This window comes from Conger conger, chromosome 4 (assembly GCF_963514075.1).
Source record: "Conger conger chromosome 4, fConCon1.1, whole genome shotgun sequence".
NCBI classification, from domain to species: Eukaryota; Metazoa; Chordata; class Actinopteri; order Anguilliformes; family Congridae; genus Conger; species Conger conger.
The window spans coordinates 30,018,837-30,037,416 of record NC_083763.1 but is presented as its reverse complement, the minus strand read 5'-3'; the positions used below and the strand labels follow the sequence as shown (position 1 = coordinate 30,037,416).

The 18,580-nt window shown below is 42.7% G+C and overlaps 1 protein-coding gene across 2 annotated transcripts; it reads right to left on the bottom strand.

Annotated features, from left to right (window-relative positions):
* Positions 1-6,215: 6,215 nt before the first annotated feature.
* On the bottom strand, positions 6,216-18,406 carry LOC133126419 (vacuolar protein sorting-associated protein 4B-like). 2 transcript variants are annotated; one of them, XM_061238623.1, is made up of 10 exons: positions 18,165-18,406; positions 15,243-15,388; positions 14,689-14,801; positions 13,847-13,960; positions 12,468-12,621; positions 11,791-11,909; positions 11,571-11,652; positions 9,974-10,193; positions 9,152-9,292; positions 6,216-8,794 (listed from the first exon to the last, which is right to left on the bottom strand). In XM_061238623.1, the coding sequence occupies exons 1-10, from the start codon at positions 18,180-18,182 to the stop codon at positions 8,693-8,695; spliced, it is 1,209 nt and encodes a 402-aa protein (XP_061094607.1). In that variant the 5' UTR covers positions 18,183-18,406; the 3' UTR covers positions 6,216-8,692. The 2 variants fall into 2 exon arrangements, with proteins under 2 accessions (XP_061094607.1, XP_061094608.1); XM_061238624.1 differs by having other exon boundaries at positions 14,746-14,801.
* Between the last annotated feature and the right edge of the window lie 174 nt (positions 18,407-18,580).

The window sequence follows — 18,580 nt, the reverse complement described above, 5'->3', positions numbered from 1 at the left end:
GTATAGCAATGGCTTTGTAGGTAGGAGGACCTTGAAAACAATCCTGGTTTTCATCCCTTATGGGTGGATGAGACCAGCCTGTTACATCTCCCTGAACAGATGGATGCGACCTGCATGTTACATCTCTCTTAACCATTGTGCAGTCTTAACATTCTGTATACTCCCCTTGTCCTAAGGGTAAAAAATGACATGCCTTCATTAAACCCCAAAAATAAAGCAGCTTAATTGAATTTTGCATGAAGAAACAACCTGTCACTCATCACAAACTTTGTCATCAAATTTCAAGTTGAAAAAAGATAATTTAGGGGTTTTTGTCTGCTCTTAAACATAGCGGCGGGTCATTTTTTACCCTTAAGACAACACAAGGGTTAATATATGGATGTGATGCCAGGGTTGTATTTGATCATATGACCGTTTTTCAAGACACATGACCGTTGAAATACATTGTGATTCTTAGGCCTTTCTATGGGTTTTCTATCGGGTGCCTTAGTCCAAAATGGGTTAATGAGGAGCCAGTGAAGGATATACCAAACCAGGGTTATGTGTGTGCTCTTTGCTGACAGTAGGGGTTAGGACTGGCATTGTCTTTACCCGTGCTTGTGAAATCATTTTGGAAGGAACACCAGTAAAATGTCAGTTGCAGTAGTTGAGGCATGATGTGATGAAGGCATGGGACAGGAATGACAGGAATGATTGAATGCAGGGGATTAGATGAAGATGGGAAAATGACACTTTTTTTGAAATGACTAATATGGGCCTGGTGAGAGATGAGTCAAAGATAACAGCTAGATTTCTCACTATGAGAGAGGTATCCTATGCAGCGTGTCATCGCCTAGGGTTATGGAGATCGTGTCTGCATTATAATAATGTAATAATATAATTATTATTATTTAGGTCCAAGAATTAGGATAGGTCCAATACTGCCACCTATGGCTCTTTTGTATTTCTCCAAAGAATCTACTTATTTTTACAATGAATTTTTATTTATTTCAGATGAAAGAAATGCTTAACAAAATGTGTATGTGTCTGCGCATGTGCGCGTGTGCGTGATATAGAGATATAGATGGGATGTACATCAAAAATGTAATTATTGCCAATGTTAATCTATCACTAAACTGATTTGTCAAGGATACACAAAATGTAGAGGCTTAAAGTACCATATCTTTGAATTAGAACATTGTGTTCTCTGATTTATACTGATTTATTTAGGAATAGTCTTAAATAGATAATAAAGTTGAAGAATTCCAGACATTAAAAACACTGAAAATCTGAGTATGCGGCCTTCTTAACAGTGTGTGTGTGTGTATGTGTGTGTGTGTGTGTGTGTGTGTGTGACACCACATGAGCCTGACACTGATAGTTACAGTTGAATGGTAAACTCAAAGTTATCTGTACCTACTGTCACACTCTGAGTCTATATAAAGCCATCCATTAAAACCCAAAATAAACAGAAAGATGATCTTCCAGATAAAAATGAGATAACTCATAAACCATGCACAAATAAGCCAAGCTTGTAAAGGGAACTTCACTTACCGTTCTCGCATATAATTGAATCCACCTTTGTGCTGATCCAAGTTGAAACTATTTTCTGATGATATGAAAGATATTCAATGCAACAATCGCATACCTCAATAGGGAAGTCATCTAAAAAGCATGGAATAGGAATGAGATAGGGAGAGTGACAGAAAGACTCTGTTCAGAGGGATTCTGTTCACTTTGTTATTCATAACACAGTAGGTCAAGACACTGAATAAGGAGAAGTAGCAAGGGGTATTCTCTTCCCAATTAAGCAGACATACTTTAGAAAGCTCAAGTTCGCCTAGCGCTACAGATGGAAAAAGGCTAGAGAAACGGGCTGGAACATTTCATCCACAGACAACATCGGAGACTCATTGTGCCAGCAAGAGGAGAAACAGCACTTTCATGCAGGCAGGTAGAACCTTGAAGCTACGCTGCGCAAGATTTGTGTCCTTCTCACACACATCACATCAAACTCGGATATGAAAATAAAGTTATACAGAGTCAAATGACTGCTTTTACCCCTCAGCTCATCCACCACAAATAGCTCCAGTAGCTGTAAGGCACTGTCTGAGACAAATTCCCTATCTCCATGATGCAATTTTCGCTTTCTTCGATTGTTGCTGTGACATGATGTAATGAGCAGGATGAAATGAAAGAGAAGATACAATAACTGCATTCATATTCTTCCTGTTTTTGTTCAGCTGGTGTTTGCAGCTCCCGGCTTGGTTCAATGGCTTTCCATCTGGGCGTCCCTGGGTCTCCATGCCCAGTGAGCAGAAGCTAGAATCTAAACTAAAGGAGTAAATCTAGGTTGAAAGATGTTTTCACATAAATGGATGTGGTTAACCCCCATATAGCTCAGGTTCTACCCAGATATAACCTGGATACATCCTAGTTGGCCACTTTTAACTTTTCAACCATATTTAACCAGGTTTTCACCTGAAAAGTACTCATCCTGCTTAAGAAGGGCTTAAGAATGGCATCACTCAGCTCCTAGATATTCTGCAGTCTGACAGAGAAAGGCCATCATAGGTGAGGATGGTCTGATATGTCCCACCAGTGAAATCATTGAAATATGAAACCCTACATTTGGCAGCATTTTTTGGGCCAGATAATCTACTGGAATGAGTTATGGGACCAGGTCTGGGTACCACCTTACACATGAGGGGGCAACATGGCTCAGGCAGTAAGAGCAGTCGTCTGGCAGTCGGAGGGTTGTCGGTTCGATCCCCCGCCCGGGCTGTGTCGAAGTGTCCCTGAGCAAGACACCTAACCCCCAAATGCTCCTGACGAGCTGGTCGGCACCTTGCATGGCAGCCAATCGCCGTCGGTGTGTGTGTGTGTGTATGAATGGGTGAATGAGAAGCATCAATTGTACAGCGCTTTGGATAAAGGCGCTATATAAATGCCAACCACATACAACCAACAGGTCTGATAGTAGTCCATACCTACTGACAGTAGGCTATACCTGCATACACCTACAGGGGGAGACCTTGTAACCAAGTTCAGCTCAGGATGCAACTATGTACTGAATAATTGCTATTACTTGTGGTTTGGTTTCCATGGTGTTGTAATGGAATTCCCCATCTAGGGCTCACAGCATTGGATTGAATGTGTGACCTGCGGTGGAAAGCCACTTCCAGCAACAAATCCAGCCAATGGAGCTGCAGGAAGTGAAATGACCGTGATGTTCTCTGGGGGGTGGGACTAGGTAGTGGAGGGAGGGGTTTAGTCTGCTTCTGAGATCTGCACACAATAACATCTCTGAACTAAAATGCAGTTCTTAATCTGAGGTATTTTACCCCATCCTGTTTAGTTTGCTGACTACTGAATAAATTATTTATCTCAGAGTCACCGCACTTATTGAACATGCGTGAGATACAATACCAAGTGTAAATGTATTGACTTTTTGTTCAATAATATACATTATGGTATTAATAAAAACCACCACCTGTTATTCATAAAGAATGCTTGGCCTGGGGTTCATGTAACATTCAATCCCCTGTATTTGAGCACCAGAGCACCTCAGACTACCCATCCAACTTGTGTCCACAAGGTACCTCCATATAATTTAACCTAATAGATGCAGCTATTCTGTTATGGTGCAGAACAGTAGACCTCATAGACCTGTAAAAGACCAAAACCGGATATTTCTAAAGCTTTTATTTGCCCTCCCACTACTGAAAGACTGATTGTGTTCATTCGCCTGTCTCATTGCTGCATGGTCCCCATCCAGAGCAGAAACATTTTTTAAGCCTGTCCTGCCAGTTACCCCTTATTTTCTCTCTGCAGTCCACCAGCTGGACTGTATAGTCATCGCACTGGAGGAATATAACGCACACACACCTGATGCAGGTGGACTACAGGAGCAGGTGTACTGCAGGCAAAGAATTGACAATCTCAACAAGTATTGTAGTCTTGCTTTTTGGCAAAATAAGACAAAAATATTGCAAGTGAGGTGAGGCAGTTTTGAGGGACACTAACTTAAAACAAGCTAATATTTTCCACTTGGAGAAAAAAATGATTTTAAGTGACAATACAAGGCTATAAAGACGGGCTTTTTTGGAAGGACAGAGGAGACGCTAGCACACAAAAATATGTGGATAACCAAGCAGACTACAACTTCCCTTGCCAATGCTACAGCTGATTATGTAATTATGTGCTTCCCTGTAGGGCTGCTGGTCACAGTTGGCATGAGCATTCTCAAGGGTTCCGTATCAGGCCATGAGGCACACCCAAAAACCCAGCATATAAACAGGATTAAAAAATGAAGGACCTCTCCTCTGGAATTCACTCTGAGATGGTCCACCCCCATGTTCTCATCCAGATAGCAAGATACGGGATGTGCACCTCCCGATGGGCCCGGATTCTCCTGGGCCCTTAGCTCGTTTAAAAATAGGATCTTTTCCCCTGACTTTTATGTTTTAATGAGCCAAAGGGGGGTTCAGTGCAATTTCAACCAAATACATCTTAGGTGAAAAAAGGCTCACGTACTTGGTGCAAGTGCACTAGCTCAAAATATACACTCTCAATGGCACTTTATTATGTACACCTACTTATTCATGCAATTATCTAATCAGCCAATCGTGTAGCAGCAGTGCAATGCATAAAATCATGCAGATACAGATCAGGAGCTTCAGTTATGTTCAGATCAACCATCAGAATGGGGAAAAATGTGATCTTAGTGACTTTGACCATGGAAGGATTGTTTGGTGCCAGACAGGGTGGTTTATCTAAGAAACTGCTAAAAACGGATGTTCATGCAGAACAGTCTCTCGAGTTTGCAGAGAATGGTGCGGAAAAAAAAAATCCAGTGAGCAGCAGTTCTAATAAAGGCCTAATAAAGTGCTTTGCCTCTTGTTCAAACATTCAATCACACAAACCTATCATTATTTTGATCGTGACTTCCAGATGAACAAAGTTCTGAAAACCCAAAATGAGCAAATTGACCCAACGTTGGTCTAAATGCGTAGCTATATGACATTCTCCACTTGGCAACAGTACAGTTGGACATGACCTTAAGTGTGAATGACGGGTCACTTAAACCCATGAAGGAGCACTGCTGTTGCTCTTGTCTGTTAGTCATTCAGAGGCATATCCTTCAGTGAGAAGCCTACTGATGACGTGATGAATATAGTTGTATTCTTCCATTGAAATCAGCTAATAGCATAGCTGAGGCTTGAGCCTGTGATTCAGCCTACTCTTATGGCGGCTGTCTTTCCAGACTGGATGACTCAAGAGGCAAAAAGTTATGTTTTCAGAAAGCATATGTAGGTAGAATTCATTCTGGGGCTGCTATTAGCAGTTAAATGATCAATGAAGGCAAGTGAATCAGCACCTCTGGCTGCCATACATGCCCACACTACGACACCCGACCACGTTTCAGAAGAGGGGTTCTTAGCCTCACACGCAGTTTAGCCTCCACACTTTGTTCTTGGAAGTCAATCTTGGTCGCATCTGTCGACAAGACCTTTTTCCAGATGTCTGCAGGCTCTTTTAGGTAATGCTTAGCAAACATGACCATCCTCTTTTTGCAGCAAACTAGTGGCTTGCTTTAAGCAATGTATCCTCTGTAGATCTGTTTGTGATATCTTCTGTGGAGAGTAGTCAGACACATCCACGCCTACCTCCCGTTTGTTTCTGATCAGTTGGACAGGTGATTGGGGTTTTTTCTTCAATATAGCATGAATTCTTCGCTCATCCTTTCCTTGGCCTACCAGCCCCTTTACAATTACTGAGCTCACCAGGGCTCTCTTTCTTCTTCATGATGTCCAAAACAGTTTATTTCGGTAAGCCTGACATAATCTTATGTCTCAGATTTAAAAAAAATTATTTCTAATGGCTTCCTGTCACTGGCAAAACTCTGGTCCTCCTGTTGACAAACGCCAATAACAGGCAATAAGAAGCTTAGAATCAAGACTAGATACTGAAAGCCTTCTTATACCTACGCTAAGGAAGTGATTGAATACACTTGACTAATCAGAAACAGCTGAGAAGCCAACTGTCCAATTCCTTTTGTCCCCTAAAATGGGGGGACTATATATGGAATTCCTACACGGATCACCTCACATGTAAATACCCTCAAATTAAAGGTGAAATTCTGCACATTATTTCATTTAAAATCCAAAGTGCTGGAGTACACACCCGAAGAAACAGCAATTGTGCCACTGTCCAAAAACATGCGGACTACAATGTGAATAGAATGTGTTGACTCAAAGTCAAATTTATATTTGCATTGTTGTGCTGAAGATACTTCATATTTTCCATGGACATATACAAGCATCATTGTGCAGTATTGCTAACAGCAGATAGTATAACAAGTCATAGTTTCATTACTATTGTATTTCCAACAGTTTTCCAAATTTCAATGATTCAAACCAAAACAAAAGTCATGGCCAAGATTTATAAATGTATCACATGAGGTGCATTTCATGGCATAAAAAGGATAATACATATAGATACACATCTGCATGCATTCAACGCAGGAGTAAGGCAGTCAACTGAATGTGTAAGTATTAACCCAGCAGGAGACTAGGGCACATAATGTAGATATCTCCCTCTGTCTCTCTCTCTTTCTCTCATGTGTTTTGGTAACATTCTTTCCCTTTGTATTTTTTTTTTTCTTGATGTTTGATGTTGTGATAAAGGGCAGTAAAGGGCCTTATAATGTCAGTCTCACTTCCTCTCTCTGTCTCTCTCCCTCACTCTCTTTCTCCATCACCCCCCCAGTAGTTCATATTAGTTTTCAGTTCAAAAGGGAACAAAAAAAGTACCATTTTGTCATTCTCCAAGGCCCCCGCTTTGAATGGGCAACATCACAGGGACCAGGATTCACAAGAGCCCATGAATCAGTCTCCTACGTGCATTACAGTCCATTTTCCCCTCATGCGATTTGGCATCTACTGTAAATCATTATGCCTCTGGCCTTAACAGTTAACAAATAACAGTCAAAATATCCTAGCTACTCTCACTACCGCAATCATCCTCCTAACCTCACAGTGAGGCATGTCCGTCCCACCTGTTGTTTAAAAGTAGTCCATCCGATTATTTATTTAAAAAACGAATAGGAATGAACGTAGGATCACAGACAACGAGTCATGATCTGGTCCCGTCTACCATTGTTTATGATCCATAAAAAAAAGAAAATGCACAGATTAAAAATGCACTATTAAAATGATACGCACTGATTATAGTACCTTGTCTTCAATAGATAAACAAAATAATAACATTTTAAAAATCCTGTGATAAACCTGCCAATGTTAGCTGGTGCTCTGAATATCAAACAACCGCTATAATCCTTTAGGACTGTTAATTATGTTAGCAGTGCAATTATTCTACCGGCCAAGAAATGACAGATGCATACTGCAGAGGTACTGTAAACAGCTTCACAAAATCAGCACACATGGCTCCATCTCTCAGGAACCCATGATGCTTGTACTGTTTTAAAGCAATATACACTCACTGAGCACTTAATTAGGAATTTATTAGACTTGCTTTTTAGATTCATTAAGTATTCTGCTGCTGTAGCCTACCCAGAGGTTTGATGTGCTGTATGTTCAGAGATGCTCTAATGCATACCACTGTTGTAATGCGTGGTTATTTGCATTACTGTCACCTTCCTGTCAGCTACGACCAGTCGGGCCATTCTCCTCTGACGTCTAATTAACAATGTGTTTCTGCCCGTGGAACTGCTGCCCAATGGATGTTTTTTTGTTTTTTACACCATTCTGAGTAAGCTCTAGAGACTACTGTGCGTGAAAATCCCAGGAGATCAGCAGTTACAGAATCATGCCCCGGTCGAAATCATTGAGAGTACATTTTAACCATTCTGATAGTTGATGTGAACATTAACTGAAGCTCCTGAACCGTAGCTGCATGATTATATGCATTGCACTGCTGCCACACGATTGGCTGATTAGATAATCGCATAAATAAGTAGGTGTACAGGTTTTCCTAATAAAGTGCTTAGTGAGTGTATAGATATATGAAGAAAAATAATACACTGAAAGTAGTCTTCATCATCGTTGTTCTCAGATTAAAATATATTAAATGTGTTATGTTATTTGCATGCAAAAACAAGAGCTGGATACTTGCTATAAACTAGGCTTGTTGGAGCAGTCAAGCGTGTAATAAATGTAATGCAATTACATTACATTACAGTCATTTGGCAGACGCTCAGAGCGACTTACAATAAAGTGCAAAAACATAACCAGGGACAAGTGTGCTTAAATGACTAGTAGAGTAGTAGAGAAGTTTTAAAATAAGTATACTGTACATAAGTGTGATAATTACAGCATACAGCATACATGGCTAATTAATTACATTACATTACAGCCATTTAGCAGACACTCTTATCCAGAGCGACATACAACAAAGTGCAGATTGAACGCATGGAACAAGTGTGAAGAGGACCCTACAGGACAGTACGGTTCCGAGTCCTAGCGTGACCATATAATTCAAAATTACACACACATAGGGAGGGGAGGGGAAAGGTGCAGCCTGAAGGGTACTTCTGCAGGATGCGCTTGAAGGTGGTCAAAGTCTCTGCTGTTCTGACCTCCACAGGAAGGTCATTCCACCACCGTGGGGCCATCTCCACGGGACCTGAGACCAGTGGGAGGAAGTTGGGTCCGGTCCTCCAGCACTATGTTTGCGACCCCCGGCGCTCACGCTAACCCTCCTGGCCAAAGTCTTCCATGAACTTCTTAAACTGCTCCAGGTCCTGCTCGTTCACCGTCGGCTTGGCCTTGGACAGACACATCAGCATGTGCGACTGCATCGGGGAGTCAAGGGAGAAACACGTTAATTATTCAATTCCAAATTTAGACATCATTAAAAATAATTTAGATGCCACTAGCATGAAGGGAGCATGGCAAAGCATATTAATAGTCTTAATTAGTATTTGGGCATTTCCCCCCCCTTTTACCACAGTTTCTCTTTAGTTGTCTTTTGTGGCTGTTTAACTACGTGCAATACCTCTGGTTGTCCTTATTACAGTTTTTTCTTAACCCACCAATGTGGTTCAATAAAGTTAAGCAATAAAGCAATAAATTGGACTGGACTTTTTGGAGAAGGTTCTGGAAGACCAGCAGAACCACAGCTGAAATCACACATTTGGCTCTTTCCCCACCATGCTGACGACAGGCTCCTGTAGCTTATCATCTTGGATGTCCATCCAGGTCATCTCTACGCAGTCAGGGTCTTCTGGGGAGCACGGGGTCCAGAGGTCATCCACCACTTGGCTGGGCATGTTCCACACCGACCCTCGTACCTGTGAACAGAAACTCTCTCAGTCAAGGAGGGGGGGGTTTACCATCACCATAGCATGTGCCATTGTGTTAGTAATAATATTTGTATACATTTACTTCGTAAAACTTTTGGCGTGGCCTTTAAATAAGCATTGCAACAGCAACGCGTTCGCATCATACTGACGGGCACATAGGGCCTAACAATCCATAAAAGCCACACAGTGGTCGTCAAGACAAGACACCTAACAAAGGTCAACAAGAGCACATGCACCAAGCAACTAAAGCACCGCGCCCCTCCTCATCTCCCCAGCTCACAAGATAACCCTTTACCTCCCCCTTCTGAGACCCTCCCCCACTCCCTCTCGCGCTCAGCGATGCCCCCTCCTGACCCATCTGTGTCCTGCAGGTATGGATGCAGAAGTGCTTCTCGGTGCTAGCCTAGGAGAACACCATGTAACTGGTGAATGGTGAGTCTCTCTCTCACTCCCTGTAAGTCTCATAACTGTACCAATGCTGCTGACCGTGAACGAAGACACTTTTGCCATGGCTTAAAGGTTGACTCATAGCTGTAGACGACCTGCTGGCCGTCCTTCCCTCTCTCCCTCTCTCTCTCTCCCTCCCTCTCTCGCCGCCTCTCTCATTCTCTCTTTCTCGGATCAAAATGAAACGGTACTGGCTCTGAACCGAACCCCACGGAAACGCACCCGTTTGAAGTGCGTGGCGGACTGCACCATCCTGAGGGGCTGCATCATGGCGTCCCTCACTATGCAGCTGATGTCTGCCCCCGAGTAGCCCTCTGTCTTCTGTCCCAGGGTGGCGAAGTCAGACTCGGTCAGAGTGTTGCGCGCCGAGCCCAGCATCCGCTTGAACATGATGGAACGGGCACATTCTTCAGGGAGGGGGATGTAGATACGCTTCGCAAACCTGGTCACAAAGAAAAGGGAGGCGGCAAGTCGTTATGCTAATGTCGCCCTCACGGGTCCTCAGGAGGTACGAGCGATCATCCGGCAGTAGGAAGCTTGCCAGTTCAATCCCCACCCTGGGTGTGTCAGTGTCCCTGGGCAATATGCCTAACCCCCAATCAGCTCCTGAAGAGTGCATGAATGGGTCAATGAGAGGCATTAGTTGTAAAGCACTTCGGATAAAAGCGCTACATAAATGCAGTCCATTTACCATTTACCATTCCCTGATTGGCAAAGCATCTCCCTTCTAATGCACCTCTAAGTTGCCGGACTTATCTCGTCTGTATTCGTGACTTACAGTGCAGTCCGTAAGTATTTGGACAATGACAGCTGTAGTTGCCACACGGTTCACTCCTCATGGAAGTCAATCCCCTGAAATTAAAGCTGACAGTCCATCCCTATGGAGTGACCCATGGAGGCCCTTTAAAGCTGTGTCCCTGTCCAAATATTTATGCACTGCACTGCACATCCTTCTGCACTGTCTGTCTCCATTGCACTGTTAGCCCATTTGTTCTCTGTTCGGTAGCTGTAGGAACCTAGAGAGGATATAAGGAAATACAATGCAGGGAGATTGTTTGCTACTGATACTGAACAATCATAAATAAGCACAGAAGATATGATACGTGACTGAAAAGTCTCATTCATAGACACTTTTATTGCAATGCACTGGTGCACTTTAGCACAATGTCTGCACAATAAACAAGTTTGCATTTTTATAAATATCTCAGCATCTATTGTAGCTAGCAGTCTGAGTTCCTTCCCACTGTAATTTTTGGGGTATTTATGCACCTGATATGATAACCGCATTTTATGACTTTTTTTTCCTCAATTAAACATCAACCCTGTGATTTCCCCTGTAGTCAAATATGTATTGACCTTTTACAAAAACTATCAAATTAATTTCAATTTATCCAATCAGAGATATTAAAATGACAACAATAAAGAAAGCCTTAGGTGTCTTTAATGTCAGATAGGTGCTTTGGGATCAAAGCAAATTATGACCCAGACAACTGAGCGATCCAAAAACACTTGGTTTTGTTGCTTGGTTTTCAGTACTGCTTGTGCTAGACTTTGGCTCAACTCCTCGCCCTCAATTCACTGACAGACTACATGGAAGAGCTCGGCAAAGACTTCAATCATAAATTATTCTCAAAGCTGTTAGTGAGTGTAACCAGAGGGGGTCATTCCACATTCCTTTTGACTTTTGTAACTGATGGCATGGCACACATCGTGCAAATTGCTCTTTTCTGGGGAAAGTTAGTGCTTAATTGAACAGTAACAGAAAACGATTAAAGACATCCTTTTAATTTTTCCAGAAAATTCCGTCAGAAGATATCACCTTTTCCTGATGGCAGGGTCCAGGGTCCATGGGATGCTGGTGGCTCCCAGCACAAGGATTCCTTCATTGGCATTCCGGACATCTGAGAGGCGACGGAAACATGTGAGAGGCGCGTTACTTGGAAAACTTTTTTTTTTACTTTTATTTATGCGCATGTAGTAGGCAGCTAACGTTAGCTAGCTAGGTGGATGCGCAACGGAAAACCCAGCCTGGCTCCCACCCTGCATCTGAGCCAGGAACTCGGCCTTGTCCCCAGAGCCGCACAGCAAGTCGATGTCATCGATGAAGATGATGGAGGGCTTGTGCTCCCGAGCTAGCCTGAAGAGATTCATCATCAGCCTGAAAAGACAGGGAGGAGAGAGAGGGATGGGGAGGGATAGAGGGTGAGAGAGGGAAAATATAAAAAGTGGGATCAGAAGTGGGTAGAGTGGGAGACGCTCTTGTCCCCGGTTATGGTTATGCAGTTTGTTGTATGTCGCTCTGGAAAAGAGCATTTGCCAAATGCCTGTAATGCAGTGTGAAGAAAGAGGGACAGAAGAAGGGAGGGGAGAGGGATGGTGAGGGTGAAAGGGAGGGAGAGATGGAGAAAACAAGGATGGGAGAAGGAGACAGAAAGAGAGACAGGGAGAGAGAGAGAAAGAGAGAGAGAGCTAAGAATAGATTTACAAATTTATGCAGCAGCCTTATGAAACGACAGTAAAATCCAAATTTACACAACACTTAAAATCAAATCCCTCTCCAACCTCACACTCTACGCAGCACAGGGTACTGAATGGCTCATTCAGAAAACATCATTATGCAGTTCTGCTCTAACGCATGCCCACAATAGCACCCCTCTGACCATCCTCTTGCTGAAGTGTGCTCCCCTCTCTCTCCACCCCTACACCGCGTGCTCACTTCCTGCTCGCTCCGAGCCACTTGGACATCAGGTCGGACGAGGAGACGGAGAAGGTGGAGCCGCGGGCCTCTGTGGCCACAGCTCTGGCCAGGTAGGTCTTCCCGGTGCCAGGAGCCCCGAAAAGCAAGACTCCCCCCCACGGGGTCCTCCTTCCTGAGAATGACAGGAGAATGCCCATAGTTTCTATCCTGCACAAAAACTACAATAACAATTCACAATGTGTATTTTGTTAAATGTGTATATTTTGTATTTACCATGTATTTTTTGGAACTTTAATTTAGCAGCTTTTTTATGTCGTAATATATGTACATTCTGTTTACTGTATTTATTGTCCTTTATGTTACTTTACATTACACCATGACACTTTATCCAAAGCGACTTACAGTTGATTTAGACTAAGCAGGAAACAAACCTCCCCTGGGGCAATGTGGGGTTAAAGGGCCTTGCTCAAGAGCCCAACAGCTGTGCGGATCTTATTGTAGCTACACCGGGTTTTGACGCTACAGGCGTTGTAACCATGGTAACCACTACGCTACAGGCCGCCCATGTTGCACTGTGGTCCTGGAGAAACGCACTTTTGATCCCCTGTATGTCCTACATATTGTGGACTGACAATAAAGTTAACTTGAACTAGCTTGTCCATATACAACTAACAGATCAAGATATCCATCCATCCATTATCTGAACCCGCTTTTCCTGAACAGGGTCGCAGGGGGTCTGGAGCCTATCCCAGCATACATTGGGCGAAAGGCAGGAATACACCCTGGACAGGTCGCCAGTCCATCACAGGGCACACACACCATTCACTCACACACTCATACCTATGGGCAATTTAGACTCCCCAATCAGCCTAATCTGCATGTCTTTGGACTGTGGGAGGAAACCGGAGTACCCGGAGGAAACCCACGCAGACACGGGGAGAACATGCAAACTCCGCACAGAGAGGCCCCGGCCGACGGGGATTCGAACCCAGGACCTCCTTGCTGTGAGGCGGCAGTGCTACCCACTGCACCATCCGTGCCGCCCACAGATCAAGATATGACTGAGCAAATATTAATCGGATGTATTTATTTATTATCTCACTTTGTTTTGCCATGCCATATTCTATCAAATAGCAGCTCAGCAAGATCACTGCCTGTTGAATGAGGTGCGTTCATTGTGTAAAAACCTACAGGATGGAAGATCTCCAGGAACAGGGTTGGCAACCACTGGTTAAGAGGTTAGCACATGATCGTATGCTCTCTCCTGAACCATGAGGAATATGACTGGTTACAAATCTCCAAAAAGGAGAAAGCATTTCAATGTTAATAAAGGATTGCAAGAGAATGGCCCGCTTTTGACACGCTTAGTTCAGTGGCGTCTCTCTTGGGGGCAGTACCTGTGAAGAGGTGAGGGGATTTGATTGGCAGAATGACCGCCTCTCTCAACGCCTCCTTTGCTCCCCCCAGCCCGGCCACGTCACTCCACTTGACGTTCTCCGTGACGATGAACACTGCAAAAAACCAAACATGCCGCACCGAACCCTTACTCCCGTCTCTTTTACTGCAAACACAGATATACGATGTGTGCTTAACCATTACTGTGACACACCGCCTATCCACCTGCTCCATATTACTGCAATGCAGCCCATTGGGAATAAAATGTATGTTTACCTTTGTAGTGCCAGACTAGGGAGGACCTGGTCACTTGGTGAACTGACACACAAACTAAAATAAAGAGTTGGGTAATTGCCTTTATTAGCCCAAAAGAACACCCTTCAAATATAAATTAAGGCCTCATCCAAAATACTCCCAGGCAGGTAGGTGCTTATATTATTAGGTGAGATAAAATGTTTTTTACAATTGTGCCACGTTTGAATTGTGCCGGTATCGGTTTACGATCCACTCAGCTCAACAATCTGCTTGGGCTCCTGATTTATTGTGATGTATCGCACTTTGATTGCTGTAAACCTTTGAATAACCTATTCAGAACTTCCTGTCATTGACTAAATGTTCCTGTAATTGACTAATTAAAAGTAAAACTTCTGGTAAATATAATGTCCTCCCATTGGTCGTGTCATAAACTGTCCCTTTGGTCATGTCATAAGCAATGTTTCAACAATGTATGTGCAACTATTTCGCCATAACTGTGCAAACTATTCTTACACACACAGAGTCTCAACAGATGCTACAAAAAATGTGTGCATTCTACTCATACAAACACTCATGGTCAAGTATGTACATTCATAAGCCAGAGCCAATTCAGAGCCAGCTTCATGTTTTGCTTTCCAGGACTCACTCTGCAGCTGACTCTGGAACTTCTTCTCAGAGTCATCACTTTCCTCACTGTCATTCCTGTAAAGAAGAATGCATATGATTGAATGAATGAATGAATGAATAAGGGTTCAAAAAGGGCAGAGGTTATTGAAAGACCAAACATGAGCAGAGATGTGTGAGTATTATTATGGAATTATTTAATCAGTGACACGCTTAATTGACACATGTTCATTAAGCCGATGGAATTCCCTGGGTGTGCCTAGATATTCCAACTTAACCAATACAACAAACAGAAAGCACACAAACGATGGTAATTACATACTGTAGGACACGCTAATGAAAAACTAAATTTTGTTGTGTCATCTTACATCAAAAGTCCAAAGGCATTTAGAAATATGTAAAACTCCTCTTTACTTGCACATTTGGTTACAGGTAAAGCTTAACTTCATACCGACAAATCATATGGGGTCATGAACTGTACATTATGCACTTTACAGGTTACATTCTATTGTTCCTCACTCTTTGGTTGGTTCATCTGGTTGGTTCTGCTTCACAGGCTTAGTAGTTGGAGCCATTTCCTTCTTCTTCAAGCACTCCTCCATTTTCTCCCCCCCGTCCAGGCACTCAGCACACCTCACTCTGAAACTCTGTTCAGCTTTGTCTCCCTAAGTAAAACAATATAAATAATAAATACAGTGCCCTGCAATGCAGCCAACTGCCGTTGGTGTGTGAGCGTGCGTATGAATGGGTGAATGAGAGGCACTCCTAAATGGTAAATGGCAGGCATTTATATAGCGCCTTTATCCAAAGCGCTGTACAATTGATGCTTCTCCATTCACCCATTCATACACACACTCACACACCGACGGCGATTGGCTGCCATGCAAGGCCCCGACCAGCTCGTCAGGAGCATTTGGGCGTTAGGTGTCTTGCTCAGGAACACTTCAACACCGCCCGGGCGGGGGAACGAACCGGCAACCCTCCGACTGCCAGACGACTGCTCTTACTGCCTGAGCCATGTCACCCCCACTCCTATATAAATTCCAACCATTTACCATTTACCATATACAATATAGCTGCAAGCAGCGATTGACAAGGTCCAAACAGCATAGCAGCAGTCGGCAAGCACAGAGACTTGGAGAAGATCAACACTGGCATGTGGAGAACATGCAAACTACGCAGAAAGGGCCCTGGCCAGATTAAAACCTGGGATATTTCTGGCAACAATAGGTAACTGTGCCATCCACTGGGACCAGGACAAGAAAGAGTTATGCAGATTTTTGCATTTTCCCATGCAATAGTGCCACCAATTAACCTCATTGAACTAAATTACATGGGCAAACTTATTGTGCCAAAGACGTGTATCCTGTTTCGTGAAAATACAACCTGGATTTCAGAAGTCATTTGCATTTATGTGATAAGGAACATCAGTTGTGGTGAATCTGTGCCCACTGCAGCCTCAGCTTTCTGATCTTGGCTGACAGAAGTGGAACCTGACGTGGCCTTCTGCTGTTGTAGCCCATCCGCCTCAAGGTTTGACGTGTTGTGCATTCTGAGATGCTTTTCTGCTCACTATTGTACAGAGTGGTTATCTGAGTTACCGTAGCCTTTCTGTCAGTTCGAACCAGTCCGGCCATTCTTCGTTGACCTCTCTTATCAACACTGGATGTTGTTTGCACCATTCTGAGTAAACTCTAGAGACTGTTGAAAATCCCAGGAGTTACAAAAATACTCAAACCAGCCCGTCTGGCACCAACAATCATACCACGGTGGAAATCACTGAGATCACACTTTTCCCCCATTCTGATGGTTGATGTGAACATTAACTGAAGCTCCTGACCCATATCTGCATGATATTATGCATTGCACTGCTGCCACACAATTGGCTGATTAGATAACCGCATGAATAAGCAATCCTAGTAAAGTGCTCAGTGAGTGTATGTTTGGAGTCATTGTCCTGCTGGACAATCTACCTCAGACCAAGTCTCAAAATGTGTAAATAAGTAAATAATTCAAGCAAATCAGAGAAACTGCAAAAAAGGAAAACTCGGCCAAAAAAAGGCAGAGGATTACAAAGATAGAAAAAAAATAGCGGAGGGAAAACTGAGAGGGGGGAAAGGGGAGAAAAGGTCTGCAGCTGTCACATAGGTATGAGGTGCTTCTCCTATCCATTCCTCTTTTGCCGTCGAACATGGTCGAAGCTGACTGGAAGGTGACAGTAACGAAAATAACCACGCATTGCAACAGTGGTATGCAGAAGAGCATCTCTGAACACAATGCGTAAAACCTCAAAGTGGATCTAATAAACATCTAAAAAGTGCTCATTATTATCTGTGTTACTAAATACAGCCTTTTTTTCTTAATTGTTATCTGGAGTCCACTGTAGCTCCACTTGAACAGCTTCCTTAAAAATTATACTGACTCACTGCCTGCGATTTATATGACAAACCAAGAAGGAGCTGGGCAAGAAAGCATTTTAATTTCAAACCTACATGCTGTTAGGAACATGTTGTTTCCTAGCCAGTTGATTTCATGACAATCCGTTACCTGTCAGAAGCACACATATTTAAAATGTGTCAGACAGCATATGACACCAGCTAGGGGGCAGGGGAAGCCATTGATGTAAAGAAGTGAAATCAGTCAGACAGAAGTAGGCCTCGCCATAAATGTTGTGGAGTTCCAGCTTGTTGCTTCAAGAGAACAACTAGCAATGAAGGGAAAGCTTGATTTGTGTCTGCAGTAAAACCCAGGTAACGTTTCTGGGGCAGTTCCCATGAGCCAAGTTACGGTTAACAGAATGTACCCGATACCTAAAAACAAAGCACAGTTCAGAACCTTTCAGGGTTATTGTGGTTCCAGAAGTGATAATAATGACCACAAGCCTATATATAAAGGCCTATATATAAAAATTAATATGAAAAAAAAATAGTAACAAATAGTAACTTAAAAAAAGTAACCTATTTACATATATATACATTATTGTGTGTTACTTTCTTATCATTTCCTTCTTATAATTGTTCTTCTTCCCCTTCATAATTTTTTTTTGCCAGATACATACCCCAGGCCACAAATAAGTAATTATCTACAGTACAGCTACTTCACCCAATAACACGATCCATTCATATCTATGTCAACCAAGAACAAGAACATCTGTTCACATTAGCCAATTACAAGGAAACACAGATTCTTCTTCTTTCTAACCGTACATTTTCAAATGAACTACTTAAGTTATACATTTACTAGCTGTTTCCGCCCCAATTTCTGTATATTAATTATAAGACATGGGGTACACCACTTAGGAATATCGCTTGTTTACGCTTGTACACTGCTTAGGAAACATATTGGAGAACCTTTAAGTCACAACCTAGCATTCTTTTGATATTCATAATTTGTGAAGACACATTTTAGGCACCTGTCACTGCAGCTGTCATTGAATCTTACCTGCAAATTGATCGCCATCGGAGCTAGCTATCTACTACTGTAAATGGAATGAAACAACAAAAACACGCCTTAATATAACCAAATCCCAGACGTGAAACTGTCTGGCCGTTTGAAATAGTTTTTTATTGTTTGTTTTTATACATCAAATTTGGATACTCGTGAGGCTAAAGAATAGGATAAAAGCCACATAACTAGATAGATAGCGAAATAAAACTACACTTATGCGCATCTGAAACTATACTTCCGCCTACTCCGTTCACGTGATCAGAAGAATAGGAGTGACGTCAGTGACGAAGTGTGACAGACCTGCAGCCAAATACTGGAAGGATACTATTTAAATAATTTATATCTAAAATATTTGTTTGTATATTATAATTTGCAAATAAACCAGGCAATACCAATTCCTTTAGTTTAAG

Excerpts from the sequence above, each read along its gene's own strand:
- LOC133126419 (XM_061238623.1), bottom strand. Across the intron at positions 14,802-15,242 it reads CCAGATGAACCAACCAAAGA|GAATGACAGTGAGGAAAGTG; the intron begins GTGAGGAACAAT and ends TCTTCTTTACAG. Across the intron at positions 11,910-12,467 it reads TGGCTCGGAGCGAGCAGGAA|GCTGATGATGAATCTCTTCA; the intron begins GTGAGCACGCGG and ends CTGTCTTTTCAG.